We start from the raw sequence: 26,704 nt of genomic DNA, 5'->3' as shown, positions 1-26,704 counted from the left end.
ATAAGTGTCTCTCTCATCGAGAGGTGACAGAGATTAGCTTTAGAAGGCTCTATGAACAAACAGAGGAACCAATCGTAGTAGAGCAGCTTCCTCCCTTCTTGCTCTCTTTACACAGTGTTTCTCTACATCACCTTTCTCCAAACATACCAGTCCAATAATACCATCTGTCCTCTCCCCAGTGGCCTTCACCTTATCCCTGAGCTTCTTACCCCTGTCCCCCTCTCCTGCCGTCTGCTTTGCCCTCCCCTCTTCTTCTTCTTCTTCTTCTTGTCTTTGGACGATACAGGATCTCCATGCTCCAATTTCACCCTCTCATCATGACATCCATTAAAGTGGCGCTGGGCCCTGGGCCCCTGTTGGCCCGACAGCACATTAGCTCTCGGCCCATTGAACAACAACAAGGACCGGCTCTGAATTATTGATACCAACACAACTAATGAGGAAACACTATCTCAGCTCTTTTGCTGACACACAAACACACACACACAAATGTTGACGGAACAACTTGCAAGCACAACTATATTAATAACAACTATTGTTCCAGCTGCTAGTGCCACATTTTCAAAAACGAATATTTTCTGTACTCAGTCCATTTCCTGCAGACGTAATGTATGTCTGCGTGGTTTGTCCAAGGAGCCAGAGGCTAAAATTCTTCTTCTAACCTGTCTGTTCCTTTGCACTAAAAAAAAAGCTTGTTCCACATCAGTAAAGTGCATTATTTTCTCTGCTGGATGTGTCAGATCTTGCTTGCAGTTGTGAAATTTTCTGTGTGTCTTTAAGAGCTACCATATGTTCCATAATACCAGCAGTTTTTAGTCGCTGGATTTTATCCAAACGTAAGAGTCTGTAAGAATTTGAGTGGGTGTTTGTGGCACCTAAGACTGCCAGTGTTTACATACAGTAGCCTAAACGTATGCAGTGGAGCTGCTGTAAAGAGAGGTATTGGAGGTGTCAGCCAGCCTCCTTAGTATTCACTCCAACACCCTGTGACTCACAGCCTCAGCCTGAGAGAGTGAGAAGGGTAGTGGTGGAGCTAGAGATAGAAGAGAAAGAAGGAAAGAGAGAGCAGGACAAGAGGAGGCACAATGAACATCAGGCAGCATTTTCTGTAGCCCCAGGCTCACGTGTTTATATCTGTATGTGTTTGCAAGCATGCCCGCCCAAGGGGATTAATTTTTTGACAGCTTTGTTAAGCCTTCTCTTAAGCGCTGAGCTTCTCAATAACATCGTGGCTGTGTGATTTTCCGAATGTCTCTCTGTGATTTCTCTTCACAAGGGAAGCTGGAGAGAGAGACAGAAAGAGAGAGGCAAAGACTAGTGCTCAACATGACAGCAGGCATTCTTTGAGTGGCTCCTCGGTGTGGAGGAAGTGGACCATAAGAAGCTGGCTGTGAAGCTCCTCTTCATTCACTGACTGCATTGCATTGGTCGATAGTAAAATTTTTCCGCAGCCCATTTTCTGTGTCCGACTCTGTCTGTCTTTGTCTCAATATTCAATCCTTCTGGTTGTCTCTTCTTGTCACTCAATGTCTCTTCATTCCTCTGTCAGTTTGTATTTAGTTTAATCTCTGCCCCTCCTTCTTCTGCTTCCTCCGCTCTGTCGCTTTCTATTTCATCTCTCCTTTTTGCTTGCTCCCCCCCCAGTCCCACTCCCAGTCTCAAGTCTATCCCCTTTGATGAAACCACAGATGTTGATAAGAATGTGTAACTTTGTCTGGGTAGGTTGAAAAGATGGAGGGAGGAAAGGGAGAGAAGCACAAATGTGCACAGCGTTAAGGTTAATCCCCTTACAAGTCCACACACACATGGAGTCAAAGGGTAGCGAGGCGGAGGTAATAAACAGCGAATGCAACAGACAGAAAACCAGGCTCACTGTGAGGGGGAGATGGGTGAGGAGAATGTGGCAAATAAAAGTGAGAAATTGGTTTTGGGAGACAGCATTTTCAGTCAAGCTCTGTCTCCCCTTCATGACTTCCACTCTGCATGATGACAAGTGCCTGCTGCTGTTCCCATTGGTCGAACCTGCCACCAATCAGAGCAGAGGCATGTAAGGTGCCTTTAGGTTATATCCAATCCCTAAAAAACAAGGAGCAGAGAGAGGGAGAGAAAGCCAGAATGGGAAAGGGAGTTGTGTGCTTCATAGAGAGAGACCAAAGCAGATGTTGACTTTAAAGTAGATCGAACTGCTTTCCTTTTGAAGTGATACAGTAGACAGGAAACTGGTTGTCAGCTGTTTGTTGGAGACCACACCACAATTCCTCCTGGCTGCTGTGGAGAAGAAGATCTTGGCTCTGTAGTCTCCCCCCTGCCAGCGTGATTGGCTGTCACACTTTAGGCTCCCCCTTCTCTCTTTTTCTTCTTCACTCTCTCTCTCTCTCTCTGTCTCCTCTGTGCTGTCCTGAGGCTTACCTGAGCCACCACTGCAGAAACAGAGGACCCCCCTCCTCACACATACACACACACACACTCGTGCTGTTTCTCTCTCACACTCAGTTTTTCACCTGGATAGGGCAGGCGCAAGGGACGGCATGTGCAGCAGCAGCAGCAGTCTCTCCTCACATCTAGCGCTACCTCTCTGAGTTGCCTCTTTCTGGAGAGTGGAGAGCAACTCTGAAAAAGACATTTTGGAGCCATTGTACACTTGGAGAAAACAGGAGAGACGGGGGGCAGTGAGGGAACACTTGTCAACCCAGGGACACCAAAGGCAACGCACAGCAATGATTTTGGGTGAGTTGTTGCTTTTTGGCGCATCGGATTTTAGAAGACATCAGTCAGGCTGTTGAATCACTAATCCCTACTTAAACTTGGCCACCAGCAGCTCAGTTTTATTTATTTTTTTAGTAGTCTGCTTGGTTTTGATTGCACAGAGACATCTGTCAATACCAAGCGCCTGGGTCAACCTCTAAATTACAGATAGTGTTTGTAATTACGCTAATAGTGTGCCATTTATGTGGCAGGTGTGAGTGATGACATAGAAGGTCAAAGCATTTGCGCTGGACTGTATCATTATGGTCTGTTTGGTCACATGACCAGACTCCACCACTCTCATGTTCTGTCAAAGATGTGACAAAGATGGTTTCAGCTGAACTTGGTGATAACTGATGTCATGCAGTTTTATACAAACAGTCAGTGCAGAATTCGTGACTTTCTTCTGATGATTTGTTACTGTGGCACTCAATTTCTCCTCAACCTTGCATTGCTGCCATCCTGATTAATGATAAGCGTCCAAGTCATCAAACACATTTTAAAAAGAAGATTCATTCCTTAGCATGCAGGAGAGTATAGATTCCAGTTACTAGACATTGTTGTGTTGTGAGTCAGCCAGCACTTTCTTCTTTAGTATGCTGGTCTCATAGTGGCCATGTCTAGGAGAGGGGATTCTGTGTGGTCTGTGTGCGCTTTGCATTCGGCTTGTAGATTCATACAGAGGTTTTAAAAGGAAATTCGCTTGTAAAAATGTTCTAGAGTCTTCTTATTTGCACATGGCCATGACTGTGAAGCCGTGTGTGCTTACTGCCCATGTATTACTTCGAAATGTGTGTGTGCGTTGATGCACGCTCTCCCGGAGAGGCCACTTTGTTTTAACGCATGCCTGGGCTGATTCAGGCGCAGTTCTGCTTCTCTGCTCTCCCGGCAGGCATGTTTTTCAAGCAGATAACTTTAATGATTATGGGGAGTCATGCAGTCTGAGGTGTGGGAGCTCAAAGTGTGTGTGTACCTGTGAGCTAAAGGTTTTCAACCAGTCACTAAAGTTTTTTAGAACAGCCATCAAAGAGATAACTTTTTCACTTTGGGAAGGGTTTTAATTTTTGTTAAATAACATTAAAATGTATCTCTATTTTAAGGGTTATATTTTGCACTTCTGAAGCTGGTTAAAAATGAACAATTCAACTTGAGCCTCATGTAACAGACAAGTACTGTCTTGATCAGGCAGCAGCTCCCGTAAATGATATTTGGGTAGGACATCTTAACACCAACATCCCCCCCCCCCCCCCCCCTCAACTACAACTCTGCTGGTTGAGGTTAAACTTTAGCGTAGTTATTGGAGTGTGTGTATTTGAATTGTGATGAAAGCAATATCACACGGAACGTAACTTCTGTTGTGCAGTAACATAAATTTGGCCTCTGCATAAAGACTGATGTCAGTGTTAACTGGTTACGCCACAGATCTTTTTTCTATTTTACAGAAACGGTGATTATGAACTGTGGCTCTAACGTTCAAAATCTGTGTGTTTCTCATTGCATCTAATGATTTGTCAAACCTTTCCACTTCACACCTGCCGAAAAAGCTGACCCAAGGCTTCTGCTTATTAAGTTGTCACTCAGATAGGCATCTTTCATTATTTCTGTCTGAACACTGAGATTTTCTCGTGCCTAACATTCTGCTCCATTTGCATGATGATGTGGCTACTGAGTGATTTGACATTTCTAGCTTTCTTCTTCTGAAAAGGGTAATGTCATTGTAATGACCTTTACAATTCTGGCACTGGTTGATGTCGACCTCCAATCAGCAAATTTCCTGATTAAGCTACCTGATATAAATCTGCAACGTTGTGATAACATATCTCAATTGGAAATGTGTGTCGTTATAAAAATGCAGTTAAAGAAAGAAATGTGTTTTTGAGTATGCCTGCGAGAACCGCATGCTCCAGCAATTGTGTCTGCATGGCTACTGGTGTTTTTCTCTTTCCACTATTTTCTGTGACCTTGAGCAAACAACCTTTACCAGTGCGGCTCTGTCCCTGATGCTGTAGACAATTCTATTGTCATTAGCTTTGTCGGCATTCTGGAGGCCTGACAGAGGCTTTTGGCTGCTGTAATAGTAATGACAATTCTGAAGTTGATCATTGCAATGGCAGTGTGCTTATATACAAAGCTGCAGGCAGCCAGCATAGCTGTCTGTCTGCTGTCTGTCTGTCTGGCATGGGCTCTGCACCGAGGTATTGGTATGAGACTGCTGCTGGTCAGTACATGCGTGTGCGCGCATGTGTGTGCGCGTGCGTGTGTGCATGTCTGTGCACGTGTGCATGTGTGTGTTTGTGGATAAAAAAGAGAGAGAAGCAGCAAGAGAACAATGGCGACCTAATAACGAACATGATCGCTGGGCTCCTGTTAGTGTGGAGCTTCTCAGTTGACTGTGGAGTCATGGTGATCAGCCGCCATGATGTCTAGCACAAACCATCTACGCCTGCAGTGAGTTCCTGGTGTGGAGTCCACATTTAGACAGGAACTGTCTGTATTGCCCTCTTACTGTCACCAGATATTGCATGGTGACTGTCTGACAAGCATTCCTGGTAAAATCTACTTTGTTAGCATCATTGCAAAGTTTTTGGGGGAGGACCTGTCATGTCATGAGCAGTTCATGTTTAAACGTTGCTTCATGTCTCATCTGTCTTGTCTGTTTGAGTCAGATCTGACCTCCCGAGCTCAGGGCCATGCAGCCGATCTGTCTCTTTGTTTTTGTGTTTGAGCGTCCACTCCTACCTCATCTGTCTCCATAAAGTTTATCTTTCTGTTCCTGTCTGCATAGCTATTGCTTATTCCATTCACCGAGCTCTGCAACCCCCTTCTTTTAATTGACTGCACACACCTGGTTCCAGAGGTCAAGTCAAAGACATCATAAAAAAATGTGTTTGAGCAGATCAGCAATGCCCCCCATCCCCATTTTCTTCATGACTGTGCTGCTCTCTTTGTTTATGTCAAAGTGACATAGTAATTATAACTCATTAATGAGCCAGATATTTGGTATTCATGCCCCAGTATTTTTCCTCTACGCTTCTTTGCATATCCAAGACATAAGGGGAATACTTGAGAGCTGCTGGAACTGCAGGAATTCTGCAACCCCATTTTCTACCTTTCTGCAAAGTGGACCTCTGGTTTCACCAGTTTGTGTTGTAGAATATCATGATGCCATTCAGCAGGAAGAGGTAAGACTATGGCATTGTGCTGTGTGATCTGTGTGATGAGTAGCTCAGTGTGCTTGACCCACTTCACCTTTATAGCTGCTCTGCATACCAAGGCACAGAATAAAAAAGACTTATTCCCATGACAGTAATTACAATATGCCACAAAGGTCAGGGCTGACCTGGCATGTAAGATAAATGTGGCACTCCTTTGTAGGGGGACTGTATAATGTGTGTGCAAGGGATATTAGGTGGATATATGTGTGAGCAGGAGCAAGTAGCAGGCTTGCCACTTCTTTCTTTAAGTCTAGCTCACCCCTGGTTTGTGGAGATCCCTCTTCCATCAAAAAGCTGCTAGGTCTCATCCCCTCCCTGCCTGGCTTTTCTCTGTTGCTCCATTTGTTTATGCTGGAGTGACTGTGTGTCAGCAGGTTGTCAATACTGTCTGTAAGAGACTCTAATGAATAGGCCTGTTATTGGACTGGTGGGATGGAAACCCATTGTGTTTGTTTGTGTGTGCGTGTGTGTGTGTGCACGTGTGTGTGTGGCACACTGCGGAGCAGCAAAAGGTAAAGGTGTGTGATTTCCTGACTCCCATGTTTCCACTGGTCTCCCCGCAGTGCCCTGTATTAAAGGTTTTTTTTTTTAGTGAAAATTAGAATGATCCTGGAGTAAACATAGTATTTTTTTGTGAGTTATAGTCATAAAGTAAAAAAAGCAAACAGTGAAAATAAAACCGATTTGTGCCTTTTATGAAGCACCCACTAGGGCCCACGGCACCTGCCACCACCACCAAAAAAACCTGGCGCTTTGCTGCTGCGCTGTGAAGCACAGAAATGCACCTGTGCGTGATTATGGTGTCACATTAGTGCATTCACCAAGGCAAGCTGGCTGACTACTTACTGGGAATCCTGGGGCTACAAGACACCTGGGAGTTGAAGCCTGGAAAATGTTCTGTATGCTTCAACAGTCTGTCTGATCACAAAGTGGAAAGAGGCACAGATGATTCTTCACACTGCAGCTCTCTAGTGTTTTCAAAGAGACAGTGTTGCCTTTATCATGTAGAGGTGTAATATTTTTTGTCATCTATTTTCCTGATGTCTTTGCTTAATTGTGCTCTTTTTTTTCATGACAAAGCTTACTAATTGTCTTTTATTTTATTTATGTTCATGAACTGTGACTTTCTTTTCTTTAGGGTTTCTTGTGTGCAACAAAAAAAATTGTTAATATGTTTATTTACATTCCCTATGCAAGGTGGCTTAACATTGCACAGGTGTTCTCTTTTGCCCATACTGGTATTGAATCATCTTGTGTCATACATCTGCTTTGATGAAAGACTGGAGATCAAAAGCTTTGCTTCCTGTTTAACACTGCACTGCCACTGGTTAAATATTTAAGTAATCAGTGTTTTTACATTACATGAAAAAATCACTTTTTCAGCTCTCTCTTCAGTACTCTCTCTCTCACTATAAGGGTTAGTGAATCATAACTGAGTTCAGAACAACTCCTGTGAAAATGCTGAGCACTTACATGGCACTCTGTTATGCAATGGTTTATTTTATTCATCTCTAACATAATTTGAAATACTTGGACTATTAGGACAGTGCAGTGACATAAAATCTATAATAAGACCATTTTTATATTCACTGCTTGTTGAATTTTTGATTTAATTGCACACGAATTCTGCAAATTAAATTGAAGAGATTTGAGTATTCAGTGTATACTGTTATTATCTGATTCAGCAGTTTGTATGTCATATATGAAATCGTGAAATAATTCCTATACTCAAATGTTTATTTGATCTCTTATTCCTTTTGTTATCTCCTTACTGATCACACTCATGTATAGAAAGAATCAAGCATTTATGATGATGTAATGATCTGATAATTCACTTGCAGTTTTGTAAGGTTCAAACGGCAGCCAAGTGTAAAAAGGTTGAGCAAAGCTAACGTTTGGCTGCGAAAGATGTTGCATTAATCATGCCTGTTCTATTTCTGTGTGCTCAAACGAGAAGAGAGTAGAAGTGGAGGGGGAAGAGAACGAGGAAAGCAGATAGATAAAATGGAGTGAAAAGTGTCCTCATGAAAGAGAATTAGCTCTTTCCAGCTCTGGGGGGGAAGAGGAAATTCCTCTGAGTGCTGTTGAGATAGGGTTTCACACAAAGACAGAAGAGAAATCAATTGAGTTGCAGCAAGGTCATTTCATAGGAGCATGGCTAGCAAGGAGGAAGCTAAAGGGTAGAAGGAGGATCTCCATGAAGCACAGAATGAGAAGCGGGATTGAGTGAGTAGTGTAGGAGGACTGGGACCTAAGCGATAAAGAAGGAAATGAGAAAACAGTGAGATGAGGAACGCTGGATGTGGGGTGGAGTGACAATTCTTTGGTTACAGCTAGGCTAAAGGGTGAAATCCATGCTTCCTTGTGACAGCAAACATGGAGCACTTCTGTCTCTGTATCATCTGACTCATACCAAGAGGAAATATGAGCAGTATATCTAACATACTGCTGTCCTAAAGCTCTGCCTGAACTTCACTTATAACCACAAGGACATGTCCTCACTATGGTACCTCAGTCATCTAAACAAATCTCACTTTGCTCAACTACATACTGCTGGGCACACAGACTGAATGAATGCTACCAGCGTTTGGTTCCAAGAAGCCTTAAGCTAGCTTTTAATCCTTAATGTTACATGAACAGCTCAAAATAGCTTAAATCTCCACCCCTAACGCCTTCCCTCTGCCAACTAAATCTCTTCCAGCATGTTTAAATGTATGTATGATGCTTGATGATGAGTAGCAGAAAGGCTGGGTGACAAAAAGGCGTCAGTAGGTTGAGCTCCGACCTGCCCTCTGTGGAGTCTTGCCCATTGACAGCTAGTGTAGCTAGAGCTATCAGAAGGGTTTAGCGCAGTCTTGGATGAGTGCCGGGGAAGCCTCACTAGCAGGTAGTTATGGAAACCGCATGGCGTAGGTCTTAACACAGGCGTCTGGTATGCACACCTGTCTTTGAACAAGTTCTCCCCTGAACATGCGGCCCTACCCCTAAGTAGGAAAGCGGGAGGGATGATAAGGGACTCTGCCGGGACCTGCACCACAGCTCCCTGCCTTGGGGGTGCACAGGGAAGGTAAAGAGAGGTGTGGATTAGAAGGCTGTAAGGGACGCAGGGGTGAAGAGGTACCTGAGGTCATTCATGTGAGTCGTGTATCTCATTGAAAAAAACACCTTTTTGCATTTATGCATGTAAAGATTTTCCACTGGGCAGCTTTGCCTAATGCAGCAGCAGCAGACACTGTTGTGAGATGCACAGATGGAGGAATGGTTGCTTATATATTTAACATAACTTTCAGCTAACATGCAGTGGCAGTAAATGTAGTTCAAAAGAGAACTGATAAAATGTAACAAATGGAACCGAAGAGGAAGGATGGAAACAAACATTTCCATAAAATTAGCATAGTCAGGATTGGTGCACTTGTCCCAGTGAGACAGGAATTACCGCATGAACATAAGCGACTTCACATTACATTTGTCAAATCTGAATAATGGTGGTTAATGTTTGGGCTTGTAGTGGTTTTGCTTATTAACTGTAGCATGAGACGTTTGACAGCACAGCAAAGCAAAACATTTGCCAGCCCATACGCTATAAAAGTAACATTTCTGCCTCCAGCCTAAGTTTTCTCATTTTCACCTGCAACCGTTTGTGTAAATGCGAGGTTTTATTTACAGTAGCGAGAAGATGGCTTTTGTGTTCGTTCTAGGCCAATAATCACCAAGCAGCCACTGCCACAAATCTTCATTAGAAGATTAGCCTGCAGAGAGACAGCTTGTGTGTATTGTTTATTTATTTTGGGGAGTTTTGCTGTTATTAGTGGTGCTGCATACACCAACATCAGCCTTGGTTTCAGACTGCTGCCAGTTAGAATTTGTGAATATGAGCAAAATTCACCTGAGACTCGCAGTCTTCAAAACACATGCACACCAACAGTCTGTCCTTGTGGTGTTTTATTTTTCAAATCCTTACCCTCCTCTGTCTGTCTGCATCTTTCCCATGCATATGCTCAAAACAATATATATATATATATAATGCTGTCAGCTTGCTCTCTTAAGGTGCATCAGCTGCCCAGTAGGTACTCATACTCAAGACAGAACAAATTAAGGTCACAGCAGGGAGAGGACAATGCCATGTGTGTCTGTGTGTGGGTATATATGTATATTTTTTATATATATATATATTTTTTCCTTTTCTGACCTCCAAACAGTGGCATGACTCCAGAGAGTGGTGTTGTCAAATGGCTCCTGTCCCACTCAGAGGACACTGACCCTCACTGCACCATTTTGCAGGATAAAAGGTGCCATCCCCCACATTTGACTTCAAACTAGGAAACAGAGTGACGACTGAAGACCGTGGTATTAAATTTCCCTTTTGTGCCTGTGATTGTTGTTTCTCATCCTCAGCTTTTAGTTTCATTGTACCTCTACTAAGAAAACCTATTGTGTTTAATGTTTAAATTTAATAACACTTTCAAAGCGGTGCCAGTTTCAGCAGCACCTGCTAAAAACAGAAAAATAAAATCTTTTCTTGAAATTGCCTTTTTTTTTCTTCTTAATTCACACACCATACTAGATAAATACAAAAAGGTAAGAAAGAAGTAACAGAAGGACAAGCTGGAAACTGAAGCATCTTCTATCATCTGCAATCAGCAGTGTTGGGAAGGTTACTTTTAAAATGTATTCCACTATAGATTACAGATTACATGCCCCAAAATGTATTTTGTAACGTATTCTGTTACGTTACTCAATGAGGGTAACGTATTCTGAATACTTTGGATTATATAATCATGCTTTTTACAACTACATGAATGTGCTATTGCTGTGTGAATTATTACTTTTACTGAAGGTTACTCGCCATACGCTCGTCAGGCACTCTTTTTGGCTGCAGTGGTTATTATTATATTTACATGCTTCCAGCTCCGTTTCTGCTCGGTGACAAATCGTACTTTTCCACTCTCCTTTTCCCCCCTCCCTCGCTCACAGAGTTGCAGTCCATTCTCCCTGCAGCACGGACTACACTGCCCATGAGGCTACATGCTTTAGGCCTATGCCTGTAACACTCTGCCTATTGCCTTCATATTAAATCATTTTTGTGAATATTTTTTTTAAATATTGCTTCACATCATTATGCGGGACATGGGCGGCGAGATTGAGACACGGGCATTAGAGCCTCCTAATGCGTGTTTTGCTTGGGGCGTGGAAACAGAAATAGAGAGGGCATAGCTGAACATATGAAACAGGAAAATACCGCCGTGTAATCCATTTATTTCAGCAAAGTAACTGTATTCTGAATACCACCTTTTTAAACAGTAACTGTAACGGAATACAGTTACTCATATTTTGTATTTTAAATACGTAACGGCGGTACATGTATTCCATTAGTCCCCAACACTGACAATCAGTTTTATTCTCCTTCACTAAAAAAATTTGTCATATTGTCCCTATATGTGTGGGTCCTAACTACCACATTGTGGACCTCGACCCGTAGCTGCTAACTGGTTAGTTTAAGTGTTTTCACATCACACAGCTGAACGCTAAAATTATGACACTTTAACAACTAAGTTCCTCTCTAAAAATATTTTAAAAAACCCTTTTGATTCCACTGTTTTATCCTTTATCCACTGGCAGTTTTTCACCCAGCCCTAAGCATGAAATACTTGACCCATTTCACTAGAAACCAAAGATGACTATTGATTTTAATCCTTTTAGACCAGCCTTGTATTCTTCAGAGCGCTGAAACAGGGCTGGTCAAAGTAACTAATGACCTTAACAACAGCCAACTGTTCGCTGCTAATTTTCCTCAATTTTCGCCCGGTCTTCAGTCAGTCGGAATCATGCAGATTTATTGGACAGTCTTTTTTTTATTTATCATTTATCATTTGTTAATGATAAATGTTTTTTTCTTCACCTATGCCGCCCACGTGATATGTTCCAAAAGCCTCTATCCATAGCCATTTCCCCCCCTCTGTCTATATGCTTCCACTGGAGCATATTATTAGAAAGCACAGTATTGATTTTTCTTTTCTATTTATATTTGCTGCATCTTCTACTGTAGCTTCCATTTAAAATGACTATACAAAGCAACCAAAAACACCAAATCTGTCATCTTGTCTCTCTGATTACTGCCGTTCTGCACACTAGCTGGACTATTCAGCTTTATTGCTCCATTGTTCTTCTTCATGCTGATCTTCAAAAGGTCTTAGTTGCTGCTTTAAATTGTCACATCTAGAATATTGCAACTCATTATATTGGATTGTAAGATTTTGATTTTGTTGATCATTTTAAAGCACTTGGCTGCAGCTTTACAACCATGTGTGAATCCTGAACTCCTCAGCTAGGGGTTTTATTTCTATCCATACCTGTTTGCTTCTTTTCTTATTAATATTTTAAGTAGCTTCTATTCTTTTGTGTAATGGTGAGTTTAATGCAAAATCATTATTATTCCTACAGTATTTGTATATATAGTTGTATATTTATTTAATTCTTTCCCACCTCTGAATGGATGAATGTATGAAGTGATAGATTTCTTGTGGTTTTATTCTATTTATTTTGCTCCTTTCCATCCACCTACCAACTCTTGACATGAGGTTGCTTGGTTATCACACTGGCTGGTCCTGGTGGGTCCATAAGTTCCAGAGGCCTTGTCTCTGCCAACCAAAGCCTCAGACCTCTCCTCAAGGGCAGTATCGTATTCTGCCTGACTGTGCGTGCCTGTGTAATCCATAGCTGCAGGGAGAGTGACCTTCACAGCAGGCAGCCTCGCAGCAGGTTGCGTCGCATGGGCTCAGGAAAGAGGACAGGCTGGACAAAAAGGGTGCTGAGGGCAGGACACAGCAGTTCTTAGATAATTAGCCTTTCTTGTTACATTTTTCTACATGTTGGTTCTTCTTTTCCTAAAGGAGCAGATATATATTTTAGAACATTACATTTCTGTGGGACATGTTTCGGGGTTTCCTTTAAATACATTCCCTTTAATTGCTCTAAATTACAGTGAGTGCCACTTGCTTTCGGCCCTTTAAAAAGACTTTTGTATCATTCACTTTGTGCCGCAGATATTAGGTCCCATGGCTTCAAATGGTGGAATGCCCAATCTTGAACATTATGAGGAAATAGATTCATCACCACCTAGTCTGTCTTAAAACTTTCTGCAGTTTGCTGTCTCTAGGACAAAATGCTATTTATGATGTAAAATTTGCTGTCTGCGTCCAGTGCACACTCCTGAAGTAAAGGTGAAGCCACAGCCGGGAAAAAGTTATTGACAGTTATGGGAGGAGATGACGCAGCCAAATAAGTCTCTGCTCATGAATGATGCATGTCCTCACTGGCCCTGACGGAGAAAGAGAGTGAAGCTGGATGACAGCTGGGGTGCTGTGTGTGCATGGTGCAGAACAAGGTGAGACTCTTTACTGTACAGCCCAGCGCCCTCCCTTCCTGTCTGTTCCCTCTTTCCTTCCTTTAGTTTCTCTTATCCAACTACACACAAATATACACAAAATTGGGAGGCGGAGCTGTTACTCTCCACAGTCTTCGGTGTTCCTGTATAACCAAACACTGACCTTTACAATGCTCTGATTTCCTGCGTTCTCCTACCCTTTGCTCTGTCACTCTTAGAGACCCGCTCTCTTTTCTCTCCCTCTCACGGAGCCCCTCTTGTTCATCAGAAACAATCATTGTGTTTTTCATCTCACTGCCCTGCTCTGCCGCAGTCTGAGCCTCCAATAGCAGGATGGAGAGAGATGAGAGTAAAGGGGGTGGGTGTGGGAGGTATGCAGCATGCAGGGCACAAACGGGAAAGTCTACATAATGGTTTGTTGTCGTCATCACTGTAGCGTCACAGCTGTCTATCCTTTTAGCAGCAGCTAGAACACAAACGCGCAGTCTGCATCATCGGCGTGCCATGGAAACTCAGTATAAGAACAGAAACAGACATGAGAAAATTACACCTCTGATTTAAGAACTGTGGTCAAACCTTTAGAAACTACAATAGCAGCCTTCGATAGACACATGATTTTTGGTCAGAGCACGTTTGCATAAAATGGGGAATCAAATAGAACTGAAGAGAGTTGTGTCATCTGGTTCTCTTGGTCTCCTTCTTTAGATAAATGCACCTGCATACATATGTCAGCATTGACCTTAGGGGAATCTGAAAATTTCACGTGTCCTGTTTGCTATGTTTGAGATAGTTGAGAAAGGGTATAACTTGGAGGATAATTGCTGGTGACAAACTACCTCTTCAGACATGGCTACATTGACTTGGATAGAGTGTTTGTCCAAGGGAACCTAACAGTGATAGATCTAAATACTTTACGAACGGACCCAGCGAGCATCTGAATAAAACATTGTGCACGGGAACCACATCACTGGGGAAAGCCATTAATTCTCAGATTAGTAGCAAGTGGCTAATGTAGTCCATCACTGTGTAAAGCCGCGTAGCCCTGCACCACCCAAACAAACACATCAATCTGACTAACAGTGTGTGTCAACATGCTCCTTGATTACCATGCTAAACCCAGAGCAACCCACAGGAGCCCAAAGGAGATCATTAAAATCTAACATGCACACTTGAATATAGCTTCAACTCAAAATTCATTTTTTACACACACACACACACACACACACACACACACACACACACACACACACACACACACACACACACACACACACTTTCTCTAATATTCGAAGTTTACAGGCCAAAGGTAAAGTGGTGTTCATGACAAGAAGTTCAATTTAAATGAGTGCTCCTGTTGTGCGTTGCTATTGCACAGATTCCTCCGCACACAGAAACAAATGATGCATCTCAACAGTTGATATTCAGGCACAGATTTTATAGCACTTCAGCAGTAATGTCATGTAAATGTGTTGTGAGTGTCAGAGATTTCGTGTTGTGTTAGTGGAGCAGAGTATGCCTGGAGGGTGCAGCAGGATGAGGGTGTGCGAATGTGTGCGCACGATTGAGTGTCTCTGTAGAGTGCTTAGTCTTTAGGTGTTCTGTGTTTTAGGCTCGAGTTAAGATCATTTAGAAAATGTAAAGTTTTAGGATAATAAATAGCCGAAATGTTGGTTTCATATATAACAAGAAAAAGGGAGGCACGTATAGGTATTTGACCTGGTTCAAAATACTATTTAATATCAAACCACAGTGTTCCTGTGAAATAATGTTGCAACTTAGCTTTCCTACCTGATAAAAAAACACGTTCTGTCAAGAGCAATGTGTTTTTATTGGAGGAATGCAGACCCTGTCTGTGCTCTGTGCTCCCTGTCTCCTAAAAAGTTTTCATATAACTAAAGAAACTAAAGTTCTCAATTAACTTGGAAGAAACACTATTTTTTATCTAGACCTACATTTGTAATCAACACATCTTTTCCATTTATGGTCTTGTTTTCCTGCAGCTGCTGCTGCTCCTTTTTTATACGACTAAACATACGTCAAATGGAGCTGCATTCTTGTCTCACATAACTCAGAAAATGGAGGAAAAGCTTCAAATGTGAGTAGCTTTATAAATAGCTCCATTTTATTATCTTTTACTAAACTAACCCAACTAGTTTCCGTGCCTAAGTCTAACTGAAGAGTGTGTGAAAATAAAACTTGAAAGTATTTATGAGGACCCAAAAGGATTGGTGAAATAGATTATTGTTATCTATAGTAAATATACCAGAATCGCAATGGGATGTGATGAGGAAAGCAATGTTGCAATGTTGTGCACTTTTGTGTTGTGCATCCTCCTTTGCTTGTGAAACATCTTTCATTGTCACCTTGCTTCCTTAGGATTGGAAATATGCTGCCACTGCACATGGTAATCTCACACATACACACACATGTACACTCGCTCACCATGGTACCATTGGGCTGTCTTCCAACGTTAATACACAGGGCTGACGATGCTGTGGGACTGCATGCACGTCACACTGTCACAGCATAGCAAAGGAATAGAGAGCGAGGGAGAAATGGAAGGAGGAGGATTAATTTTGGATGCATGGCATGTGGAGTTAAGATAACCATCTTTTTCTGCGGCTCTTCTCCACCACATGGTTTGTTCAATTACCATTTACTGCAGAGACAGAGAAGGGCAGATAGAAAGAGAGGGAGAGAGGGGAACAGTGAAAGGGAATAGCGGGAGCCATGGAGGAGGTGGAGGGGAGGCGCTCAGTGATGCAGGGGATGAGGAAGTAGACGTGAAAGAGTTGGAGAGAAGGGAGTGAGTGCAAAAATAGAGGAAGACAATAAAACCATTCTGTAAAGGGGTAAGGAGAGAGCATAGGACACGGAGAGGGACGTGTGGTGCGCACAAACGCGTCAGAGTGTCACGTCCTTACCTGACGCGACAGCGACAAACATAACATTTCTGGTTTGATTGTGTAACAGCTTCGTAAAAGCAGGGCTTCTGTTACGAAACGCTGCCACTGTTTTTGCTTTGATAAGTGTCAAAAGCTGCGAGTGTAGCTTTAAAAAAATGACTTATTCAAACAGACTATTCCCACTGCTCTGCATGGGGTACCAACTGTACCAAATTGAGATATTCTGAGATGGAGCTCGATCCACCAGCCCCTCTCATCTCCCCCTTCTTTCCAGCATCCCCACTTTTAAATCCTAATCCCTCCCTCCTTATCTTTCTTCAACCCTCCCCCCCACAACTATTTTCTCCCTCTCTGTCTCTCTTTCTCTCTGTGTCTCTGGCTTTCTCTGGGTCCAGTATATGGAGCAATTACAGAGATGATATCCACTGTCAGTCAGCGGCTCACAGATGAAGCTGGGCCTCTTTAACATGCTAATGGAACGCCAGATTCAATCAGGGCTTTGTGTGGCAGAGGGGAGGGCAGTGCCGCTCATTAAAAAATAAATCATAATAACAAAGAGGCCCGGGCAGCACAGGCAAGCAGCACCTACACTGCAGCATCGGACTTGGTTTTCCTCTCTGCTTTCTCAGAGCCCTCTCCTTGACTACTGTCCCTCTCTTTATGAGATTATGTCAAATCAGCACTTTGTCCTATCAGGCTTTGTTAATCTTTCCCCCGCTCTTGTCACTGTCGGACATGTAAATTTTGGAAAATTTTACAGAGAGAAGCTGACATCTCTTCCTCCCGTTTCCAGTCTTTGTGATAAGATGAGCAAAACTGGAGCTTCTCCATATGGAAAAGAGATTGAAAGAAGAAGAAAGTAGTTTATTATTTATATGTATTTTATCTCTGAATATCTCTTTGGCTATATACCACAGTTAGCTCAGGAATGTGGCTCCTTTTGTCATTTTGCACATACAACATTAACTTTGGTTTCTTTTTTAGTTAAACCTTTTGGATGAGTTGGACTCCCATTTGCCTTCAGAACTGCCTAAATTCTTTGTGGCTTAGATTCAACAAAGTGCTGGAAACATTTCCCAGAGATTTTGGTCCATATCGACATGAAAGCATCACACAGTTACTGCAGAGTTGCAGACTGCACATCCATGATTTAAATTATCCACACACATTTTAAAGGCGCTCGAAATCCAATGACTGTGGAGGCCATTTGTGTGCAGCCAACTCATTGTCATGTCCGCAAAATCAGTTTGAGATGATTTAAGCTTTGTGACATGATGTGTTATCCTGCTGGAAGCAGCTGTCAGAAGACGAGTACACTGTGATCATAAAGGAATAGACACGGTCGGCAACAATACTTAGGTAAGCTGTGGCATTTAAATGATGCTCAGTTGGCTGACGGGCTCAAATGGTTAACATTTCATCTAATGTTCTGTTTTAACTTTAGTGAGCCTGTGCAGACTGTGCCTAAATGGACAGTTAGTGTCATGTGATTTCCTGATTAGAGTAAATATATGCATCAATGAGCAGTTGAACAGGTGTACCTAATGATGTGGTTAGCGAATGTATTGATTAGCATGAGCTTAAAATAAATAACTTGAAAAAAGAAAGAGGGGCCACATGTATAAGTCATACTGGACATGCAAGCCTTACATGAAACATAAGCATTTGCTGTTAGACAGCATGATAAATGCTTTTTATTTCTATTTCTTTTGCATATCGATAAAGACCTTTATTGATTTATTTATTGACCTTTTTGGATAGATCTCTCGTAAAAAGCAGAAAGGTGAACTTTTCTGCTTAATAAATTGATGTGTATGTTGACAAAAATATAATTCTACCAAACAGAAGGTAAAACCTCTTAAGCGCCTCACAAAGGCAAAGAGGATATTGTACAACTGATGAGCAAATTGATTCAGATACATACGCCTTGCCAGGTTACCCTTTAGCATCTTATGGCTCTCCAATTGGAAGCCAGTGTTGCTCATCTCCAGGTGTCCCTGCTACCCTGTTGTAGATTATGATTGAACACAGCTACAGTAAGGTGTCGTCACATGTCAGCGTGAATGTTTGCTTCACAAGTCTTTTGTTTCACAGGGGCGAAGCTCTGATGTAATTCAGCTGTCACATTTAACAAGCATATTGCACCACATTCAGTGTCTGATATCCTCATTACTCTTATTACCATACTGCTTTGGATTGCTTCTCAAAAGCCAAGCTCTCCTTTTATCCATAATGCGCTTTGTTTAAGATCTCTCCATGGAGGTGTGATTCATGGATGCTCAGTTCCTCTTTATTCATCATGCATCAACACTAAAAGAAGAGAGGCAAGTTTGTGTGTGTGCCTTTTGTGCTTCACATTTCTATAGACCAAAGATTTATTATAGCTAAGATCAACCTGAGCTCACTGAATAATGCATCACCTGCTATCATGGAAAAATATGCTGAATATGTCTCAGCTGAGCTTAAAGGTGTGGAAGTGGGTATGAGAAGTGTAAAGCTCGCTCTCGACTTAGCTCGTAAGTACGAGACAACCAAAGGAAAGCATTCCTCTCAGCTTTGACAAACGAGCTGGGGTCTGGTTCACAGAGGTTTCCCTTTTTCATAAAGTGAGCACTGCCATGGGAATTAGCATCCATGCGGGGTGTTTTTGTGTGGCCAAATTTATATTAAAAATCTCTTCAAGAACTTTTTCAGCTCAGCTTTTTGAATTTCAGAATTTCAATTTTATGCCTAAAATTGCTTTGTGGCTTGCCTTCCATATCTGACTGTAGTTGTGGGGTGATGAGTTCTGATTTAAACAAAATTGTCATTTCTCGACCTCAATGACAAATGACATTACAGCAGAGACCCCAGAGCACTTAAAGAGATTGAGCCGTGGTAGGATTGCTCAGAACTGGACAGAGAGCCGCGTGTTAGAGGACATGCTCGTTAGTTATCATATTCATAGAAATGGCACTGCAGGCCTGAAATGAAAGCAGCGCTTGTCAACCTCATAAAGTATCCTCCCCCACCCTATTAGGCTGATAGCATATTGCCCTCCATCCTCCTTGGGGAATGGAAGTCGGTGAAATAGAGTGGCAAACACAAGCAGGGGCACATTATGGTTGCTGCTCCTCAAACACTGCGGCTATATAGTGTTTAACTCCCAGCCTCCTCCTTCCTCCAAGCCATCATGCCTCCTTCCTTTCTCTTCCTTTGGGGTGGGGGTCTAATCTCAGAGAGAATCTCGTGCTTTTGTCGATCTCCTCCGAAGTGTATTTGGGTTGATCCACCTGTTTATTGTTGAGTGATAGAATTCCATACCTGAGGGCACTAGTCTCTGAGCGGTGCATGGGAATGAAGTCACAGGCTATTGTTCCACCTGGGTGTGTGACTTGAGCCCTGAACAAGGGAAGAAAGGGAGGAGATGGGGTGGGGGGTGGGGGTTGGGTGGGGGCTGGGTGGCATGGAATAAATGGGAAAATGGGAGCAAGGAGGAAAACAACAAACAGCCAAAGACAGGTGGAGAGAAGGGAGATAGAGGAGGTTCATGCTCCAGTGTGCTTCCTTCCCAGAAGAACGCCATCTTGTCATCCTGCCTTCTGTCCCTCCTCTCCCCTTTCTGCATAGGTGTAAGCGGCTGTTAAAACAGTAAATTAGTCTTTTTCAAGAGACACAACAAAGCAATGCCCCCCTCTCCCCCTCATCATCCAGCATTCCAACAGTCCATCCATCACTGACTCAGACTTTGCCTGCAGCTAGTGATACTCAGATGCATCTCTTCTGGACAGCAACTGTGATCATCTTACTAGCCTGACTTTTGGCAAGGGGAGGAGCATTCATTACAAAAGAAAACTATATGAAAAAGATAGAAACCTGAGAAAGAATGAGAACAGACAGCAGAGAACTTGAAGGGAAGCATGGAGGAATATAGAATCTCAGAATGTTCTCTTAGCTTTTATAAAAGTGTTGAAACTGTTAAGGTTTGATCTAATTGCTCACATTCATGTCACAGTTGTCAGTTACAACTGACCAAATACAAAATGCAACTGTACAGTATTTTTCTTTGTCTAATATCTTTTGATGATCAAACGTGACTCTGAAAGGATTGTCACCAGCTTCAAACGATGGCAGCTTATAACATCAGTATAAATTCACAACAGCTGCAGTGTATAATGGAGGGTTCTCAAATAGTGAAAACCCCTTAGAAGCTTCATATAGTCCATATAAAACAGCATCTTTGTAAAGCTAATGTTCATGTATACAGGCAGAAATTATTTAAGACTGACATTTGGTGGCTTTTTATGAGAGATCCAGCAACATAAAATATTTTTGGCTTATTTGTAGAAGCCTAAGTTCTACAAAAAAGACTGAAATTAGTGGAAGCAAACTGCTGTGCTTTGCATTTAGAGTTTAGTTTAACTGCCCTTATTTGCATCAACACAGGTGATTTTATACTTTTATACAAACTTGCCAATCATTACTCACAATTAAGTGATGATACTTTCATTTTAAGTGAGGCTGCAAAATAATGCACCAAGCATGTATTGTATGTTTTTGTGCCCTTGTTGAACTGGGCCTATGGCTTAAAGTTAGAAAATAAATTCAAACTGATTCCCTGACGAGGGCAGCCACACAGAGTGTGTGTTTGCACATAGAGTGTTTGTGTGTTTGCTTTATGCTCCCATTTTGACCCTGTGTGCCTTGTCTCTAGCTTCTGCCTGTGTTGAATTGCACAGCAGTGTTCGCTCTGTGTTCTCATCATCCCTGGCTGTCCCCTCCCATTAACCCTGACAGCTATTCGTCTGTCATTATTGACCTCAAAACAGCACAAACCCTCACTGTCATCGCAGACACTCGCATACACACACACATAGACAGACATGCACAGACTACACACTTGCTATGCCTTGCCCTGAAAAATCATTTTACGCTTGTGCTATAGTTCAAGTTAAATTACATAGCCCTTTTTATGACTGTTGAGATAAATATCACACTGGAATGCAATGAGTCTCAGGCCAATTCAGACTTATTTTCATTAAATCAGTTCCTCCTCCTGCCCTGAATGGTTTGGTGCAGGTTGTAACATGAGAACCAGCAAGTGGCTACCCCACCAAAGTGTTTCATTTTAAGTGCCATCATTGATTTAAGGTGGAACCACACAAAAACTGTATATTAATCATGTCAAGTAACAGAGAAACATCATTTTATTGGAAAACCTTTACTGGGAAATTTTTTGGGAGATTTGACTTTCTAAAGCTGATGAAAGCCCTAAAATATATACACTTAAAGTCCATGTAGATAGATAGACCATCCCACTTGATATTTGTTCACGCATGTCTATATCAGTGTGTGAGTGCCTCTATCTACACATACCCTGCAAATAAACAAAACCCAGTAGCCTCCAAAAGTTCAGTTTCCAGCAGGAGATTTATCTGAAGGATTAAAAGGGTGTGCATCTGCTTCTGTGGATCAAGCACGTGCACTGGCCCTTGTATGCATTCTGGGCAATTCTGGACACTGGGTAACACTGAGTTGTAGATTGGTAGCTAGAGGTAGGTAGGGATCTCAGATGCAGGCTGTCTTCACCTCATTCCATGCCATTATTTTTGCATTATACCTCCTCCCCTAGTGCCCATCTTTCTTCTCTCCATGACTCTTGGAATCCCCAGTCAGCTCCTCTGCGTCTAACGAAGAGACAGACTGGCAATTAAATCCTCCCAACCTTGATTCAGCTACTTAGAAGAGATCAACGTGGGATCTTTTGGGGGCTTTTTAAGGCCTGCCACTGTCATATTATCTCAATAGGGTGTCATTACCGTCCCATCCAGGCTATCATTAAGCACAATATTCCCCTCTGGGAGAGCCGGAAGGTTTACCTAGCTGTATATCAAGTATGTCTAGTGCATGTGGGATTTTTTTTTCTGAGGAGAAAATATGTGCCCGATTTTATTTGTAATATTTTAAAGGAAAGCTTGGCTTTCAATAGATCTTGAGTTCAGTTCCCTGATCAGATTGGAAAAGACAAGGCTTTCTGTGTGCATTTGTGTGCTCAGGATGTGGATGATGATTTCCTGTTTGTTTGTACAGTGACCTAAAACTGCATGTAAAGCATGGATCACTCAGTGGAAGCTAGTTTAACTTTGTTTGACCTTCAAGTTGCTGGCATTTTTTTTATTTTATTTGAGCCACTCAAAATAAAACCATGCATGCTGCAGCATGTACTTTTCTTGTACTTTGCAGTGCAATTACAGTAAAAATGTGAAACAGCTCTTCTCCAAATTGGTAGGTTTGGTTAAAAAAATCTAACAGACCTACAATTAGCAGAGAAAATTTAAGCTTCTGCCACCAATGCAGAAAAATGTACACAAATATGCTTGAGTGACTGTGTGTGTGTGTGTGTGTGTGTGTGTGTGTGTGTGTGTGTGTGTGTGTGTGTGTGTGTGTGCTCATAACTCTCTTTCCACTCTCTTTCTTTGTATTCAAGACTGAGGCATGTCCTAACTGATACCTAACATTAAAGACTTGGAGAGCAACCACTGTATCCCTTTTGCAGAAACTAATGACTCAAATTGTTTTTTTACGACCTAACAGGGAAGCACACATCTCTCCTGTCAAAGACAAACACACACAAACATACCTTACATGCAACGTGAACACAAACAGAGAAGCCTACTCTTATTTGTGGCAGTGAAACAAGTTTCAGCTTCCCCCGCTTTCCCCCTGCATAATCCTCCTATTAAAGCGTAGCATAACACCAGCAGTTCCAGGCAGCAAATCAAACAGATCTTAATCTCCGTCCACCTATCTTGTGTGAATGTATTAACCTTCACAGGAAGCTAGAAATTAGCAGAGGCTTGATGTGACTTTGAAATATTCCGATGCACTCAGCAGCACACTCTGGTGGTTGCTTGCTATCAAAACTGCTTGTGTTTTCCAAGATTTTGCATTGTGACATGCGGACCCCTATACGAGCCTTGCTGCATTCGGTGCAGTGTCCAATGAACCACATCGCTACCTGTCATTCACACTGTGTGAATCCATAATTCATTCCTAGCGCCAGCTGTGGCAGCTATCTGAAGGACGGATTCTGCTGGCACAGCTGTCTGTGAAGAGAGCATCGACAGGTAGACAGAACAGGATACAGTCTGTAGCAAGTCTCTTGGGGCTAATGACCTGTACAGTGCTGCAAAGATTTTGAGGTGACAGTTGACGTATCAGGACAAACCTGTGTTACAGGTTGCAGAAACATTGCCTGTTTGTGTGTGTATGTGGACATAAAGGTTTCCTTCTCTATGAAGGACGCAGCTTTAAACTCATGGACACAGGTGACTCAAGGGGAATTATGCCCTTCATGAACCAAATAGGACATTCTTGTGTAAAAGTGGGTGTTAGACAAAAACTACATTCAGGCTTTTAGAAAACTGTATGTGCGCATGTACTTGTTTCTTTGATGTGCATTGGTTTGTCTCCTGTGTGTGTATGAATCAGCCATCTGTAGAGTGCGAGTGACTTTTTTTTTCTTTATGCATTTGTTCAGGGCTTTTGGCCAAGCCTGTGATCCTGTTGATTGCGCTTATGGTCAAGTGAAAGCCAGCCACAGTGTCCTGTTGGGACTGAGACTGGAACAGGAATGGATAAGGGTCAAAATTTCATTCTTTCTCCCCTTCTTATACCCCGTGCCCACTCTCTATCATGCTCCCTCCATGGCCTGTAATGAATTGGCTATTCTTCCAGACCTGGGCTCAGCTGTGTACAGCACAAAATTCACACTGAGCTGATCATAAGGCAAACAAGGAAGGAATAAGAGTAAGAAATTTAGAAAACAAATGGAGACAGATGAGCAGCTGCTGGTTGCACGCTTTAGCCCGTATGGGATATGGAATTGTAAACTAGCCTTGATCCCACATTAGCTTCACAAATAGTTAAATAATAATAAGATTGTTATTAAGGTCACTACACTCTCCTCTTTACTGGTTGTGAAGACAGTTGTCCATCTGCAGTAAATAAAACTGCTGTGAATTTGTCCATTTTCAGGCAGAAATCATCTTCTGATTCAGTCAGACTGGACTGACGAGCATTTATGGTCTGTGGTAAACTCAGAATCAGAATGTTTTATTAATCCCTGATGACATTTTGTGGCCACAGTTGCTCCAAGACAATAAGAACAGTTACTGACCAAACTTAATCGAATAATACAGTATATTACAAGGTTACAAAATATAATAAAATAGCTCAATTATAAATATCCCAGTATATAGCACAAATTAAATATATATGGCTGAAGCCGAGTTGCCCCTCTTATCAAACTTTTGGAGCTCTGGTCTCTTGTATTCATGTCGCTGAATCAGAGTTCTTTAATCTGAGAGCTTAATGCGCTACATGCATACGATAGGTAAATAAAATCACAGTTCATTACTGAATTTACTTTTTCACATAAAATGTTGAAATCCCAAATTATTTTTCGTAGTTGTCATGGCATGTCATTGATTTCAGGCAGGTGCTATGCATCCAGACTTACCAACACATCTGTTGGTTATATTCCTGCATCAAACATATCTGCGGCACTGATTATAAGTTCTTATGTCTCTGTTCCCTCTGGGCAATGAGGAGGACAGGTGCCAGCTTCAGATCCCCGCAGAAGGGCAAGTTGGCATCCTCACTGTTTCCACCTCCTTCTCCCTGCCCCCACTGCCAACAACCCTGGCACATCTGTGGCCGTCCAGCATGGCTGGTGCCAACTACCCTGCGCCCATTGTTCTCCCCTGAATGCATCCAACGCCCATGGGAAAGAAGGCTGAACACAGCGTGGCGCAATCTACACGGCCTGTTAGATAATCTCAAGACATGAAAAGATTCTCTTAGCCTAGATTCTAGAAACAGCTCTTTGTCTAGCAGAACGGGGGAAGGAAAACACACGATGGTGTTTTCTCCAAAGATTCTTACCAAATCAGCTCTATTTCTTTTCTCTTTTTTTCACATGCGTTGGAGTAAACAAAGCTTTGTATGAGCTTAGTATCACATTTTATGTTCGCATTTTACTTTTATAATATGTAAAACGCTGGTTATTGTATGAAAATCATCACCCTTAAGCATGTTTTCCTTTTTGATTCACCGATTGCTCGAACTGATTTTGAAATAGCTTCTGTTCTTTTCACTATCTTTACATTAGTGTACGGTATCATCATTTTGGGTGGGGGAGGCAGGATCAGGAAATACAAAAGAAAGGTAGTAACCACATTAATTTGCTCTGATCAACCATCAGTTATGTGTACTTGTATTTTCAGTTTTGCCTCCACTTGTTCAACCCCAAACAGAAACAGCTTTAGGGATTAAATGTGTCACATGGTGAAGCAGGACTGAGGGTCATTTATTAGTGCGTATGCATAAACAGACTGGTATTTACATAGCACCTTTCTGCTCTAACTGAGCACTCAAAGCATTTTTTTTTTGCTACAAGCCACATTGACCCATCCATACAAACATTCATCTAATGCTTTTTTCTATGCATTTAAGCATTTCTCTAACTAGCATGCATAAACTCACATCTGATGTATGAATGGGGGGCAGTTCAATATCTTGCCCAAGAACACTGACATTCAGCTACAGGAGGAGTCGGCGTTACCTGCTGTTGTATTTATACAGTGTAAGCATGGGTTTGTGGCCATTTTTAGTATTGGCACATATAACTACTTGGAGTGGTGCTTATTTTCGTGCTGTCTCTTGCCCTCAGTACTGTTCATAACCTAGACCTAACTCGACATTCTAATCAAGGTACAAAACTCGTGATGGTCCTCACAACAAGTGAATAATAAAGGCTCATATGAAGACAAACTCTTCAAAAAAGCCTTCTGGCAGCGTCCCACGGGCTGTTTATGAGCTCTGATTATGGCCCCTGTTAGCCTGGTAGGATTCCTGGTATGTCAGAGGGTTTAACAACATCCAAATCACTGTCTGAGTTCTCTCAGCTCTTCCAGGCAGCCCTGTCTGTCAATTTCTACCACACATACACTCACACAGAACAGGCTCCAACAGCCACAAGGGAGTACTGAGGAAGGGAATATCAGACTACAGTGAGCAAAGATCCTGTTTTGTCATCACTTACTTTTGCATGCTGTAATTAGTTTTACTAATAACAGTACACATAACAGTTCTTTGATGAACTGTGAATGCCTTTTGCGATTTAAAGTAAATTGATTTGTTTTTCTTTTAGTCATTTAAAGGGTAGAAAACGCTGTAAAATGCCAGTCACAGACAGCCAAGTTGCTTACTCTGTTTGTCCTCCTGTCTACAACAAAAAAAAATTATATATGTGTAGTATTTGCATAGAAGCCATTATAGGAGACTTCTTGTTATTACTCATTTACAATTTATTGTTTTATCAGCTCTGACTTCATTGAAGTCTGGTCCGTAAAAGCCAAGTGGGAGCACTTAAACACATGCACTTGTTTACACACTGCACATAAAATGCCCAT

The 26,704-nt window shown here is 42.1% G+C and overlaps 1 protein-coding gene across 2 annotated transcripts in view; it reads left to right on the top strand.

Annotated features, from left to right (window-relative positions):
* The first annotated feature begins 2,109 nt into the window (after positions 1-2,109).
* znf385a (zinc finger protein 385A) overlaps positions 2,110-26,704 on the top strand; it is a 49,234-nt gene continuing 24,639 nt past the window's right edge. The window contains exon 1 of one of the 2 annotated variants that reach the window (XM_005732602.1): positions 2,110-2,727. In XM_005732602.1, coding sequence (XP_005732659.1) covers positions 2,718-2,727 — 10 coding nt within the window. In that variant the 5' untranslated portion in view covers positions 2,110-2,717. Of the gene's footprint in view, positions 2,728-9,079; positions 9,096-26,704 lie in introns of those variants that run through there. The other variant, XM_013910672.1, reaches the window with a different exon arrangement.

The sequence above is a fragment of the Pundamilia nyererei genome, unplaced genomic scaffold (assembly GCF_000239375.1).
Source record: "Pundamilia nyererei isolate P.nyererei 1_Seehausen unplaced genomic scaffold, PunNye1.0 scaffold00047, whole genome shotgun sequence".
NCBI classification, from domain to species: domain Eukaryota; kingdom Metazoa; phylum Chordata; class Actinopteri; order Cichliformes; family Cichlidae; genus Pundamilia; species Pundamilia nyererei.
Note: the sequence above shows the minus strand (reverse complement) of the source record. Positions and strands in the feature narration are given on the sequence as shown.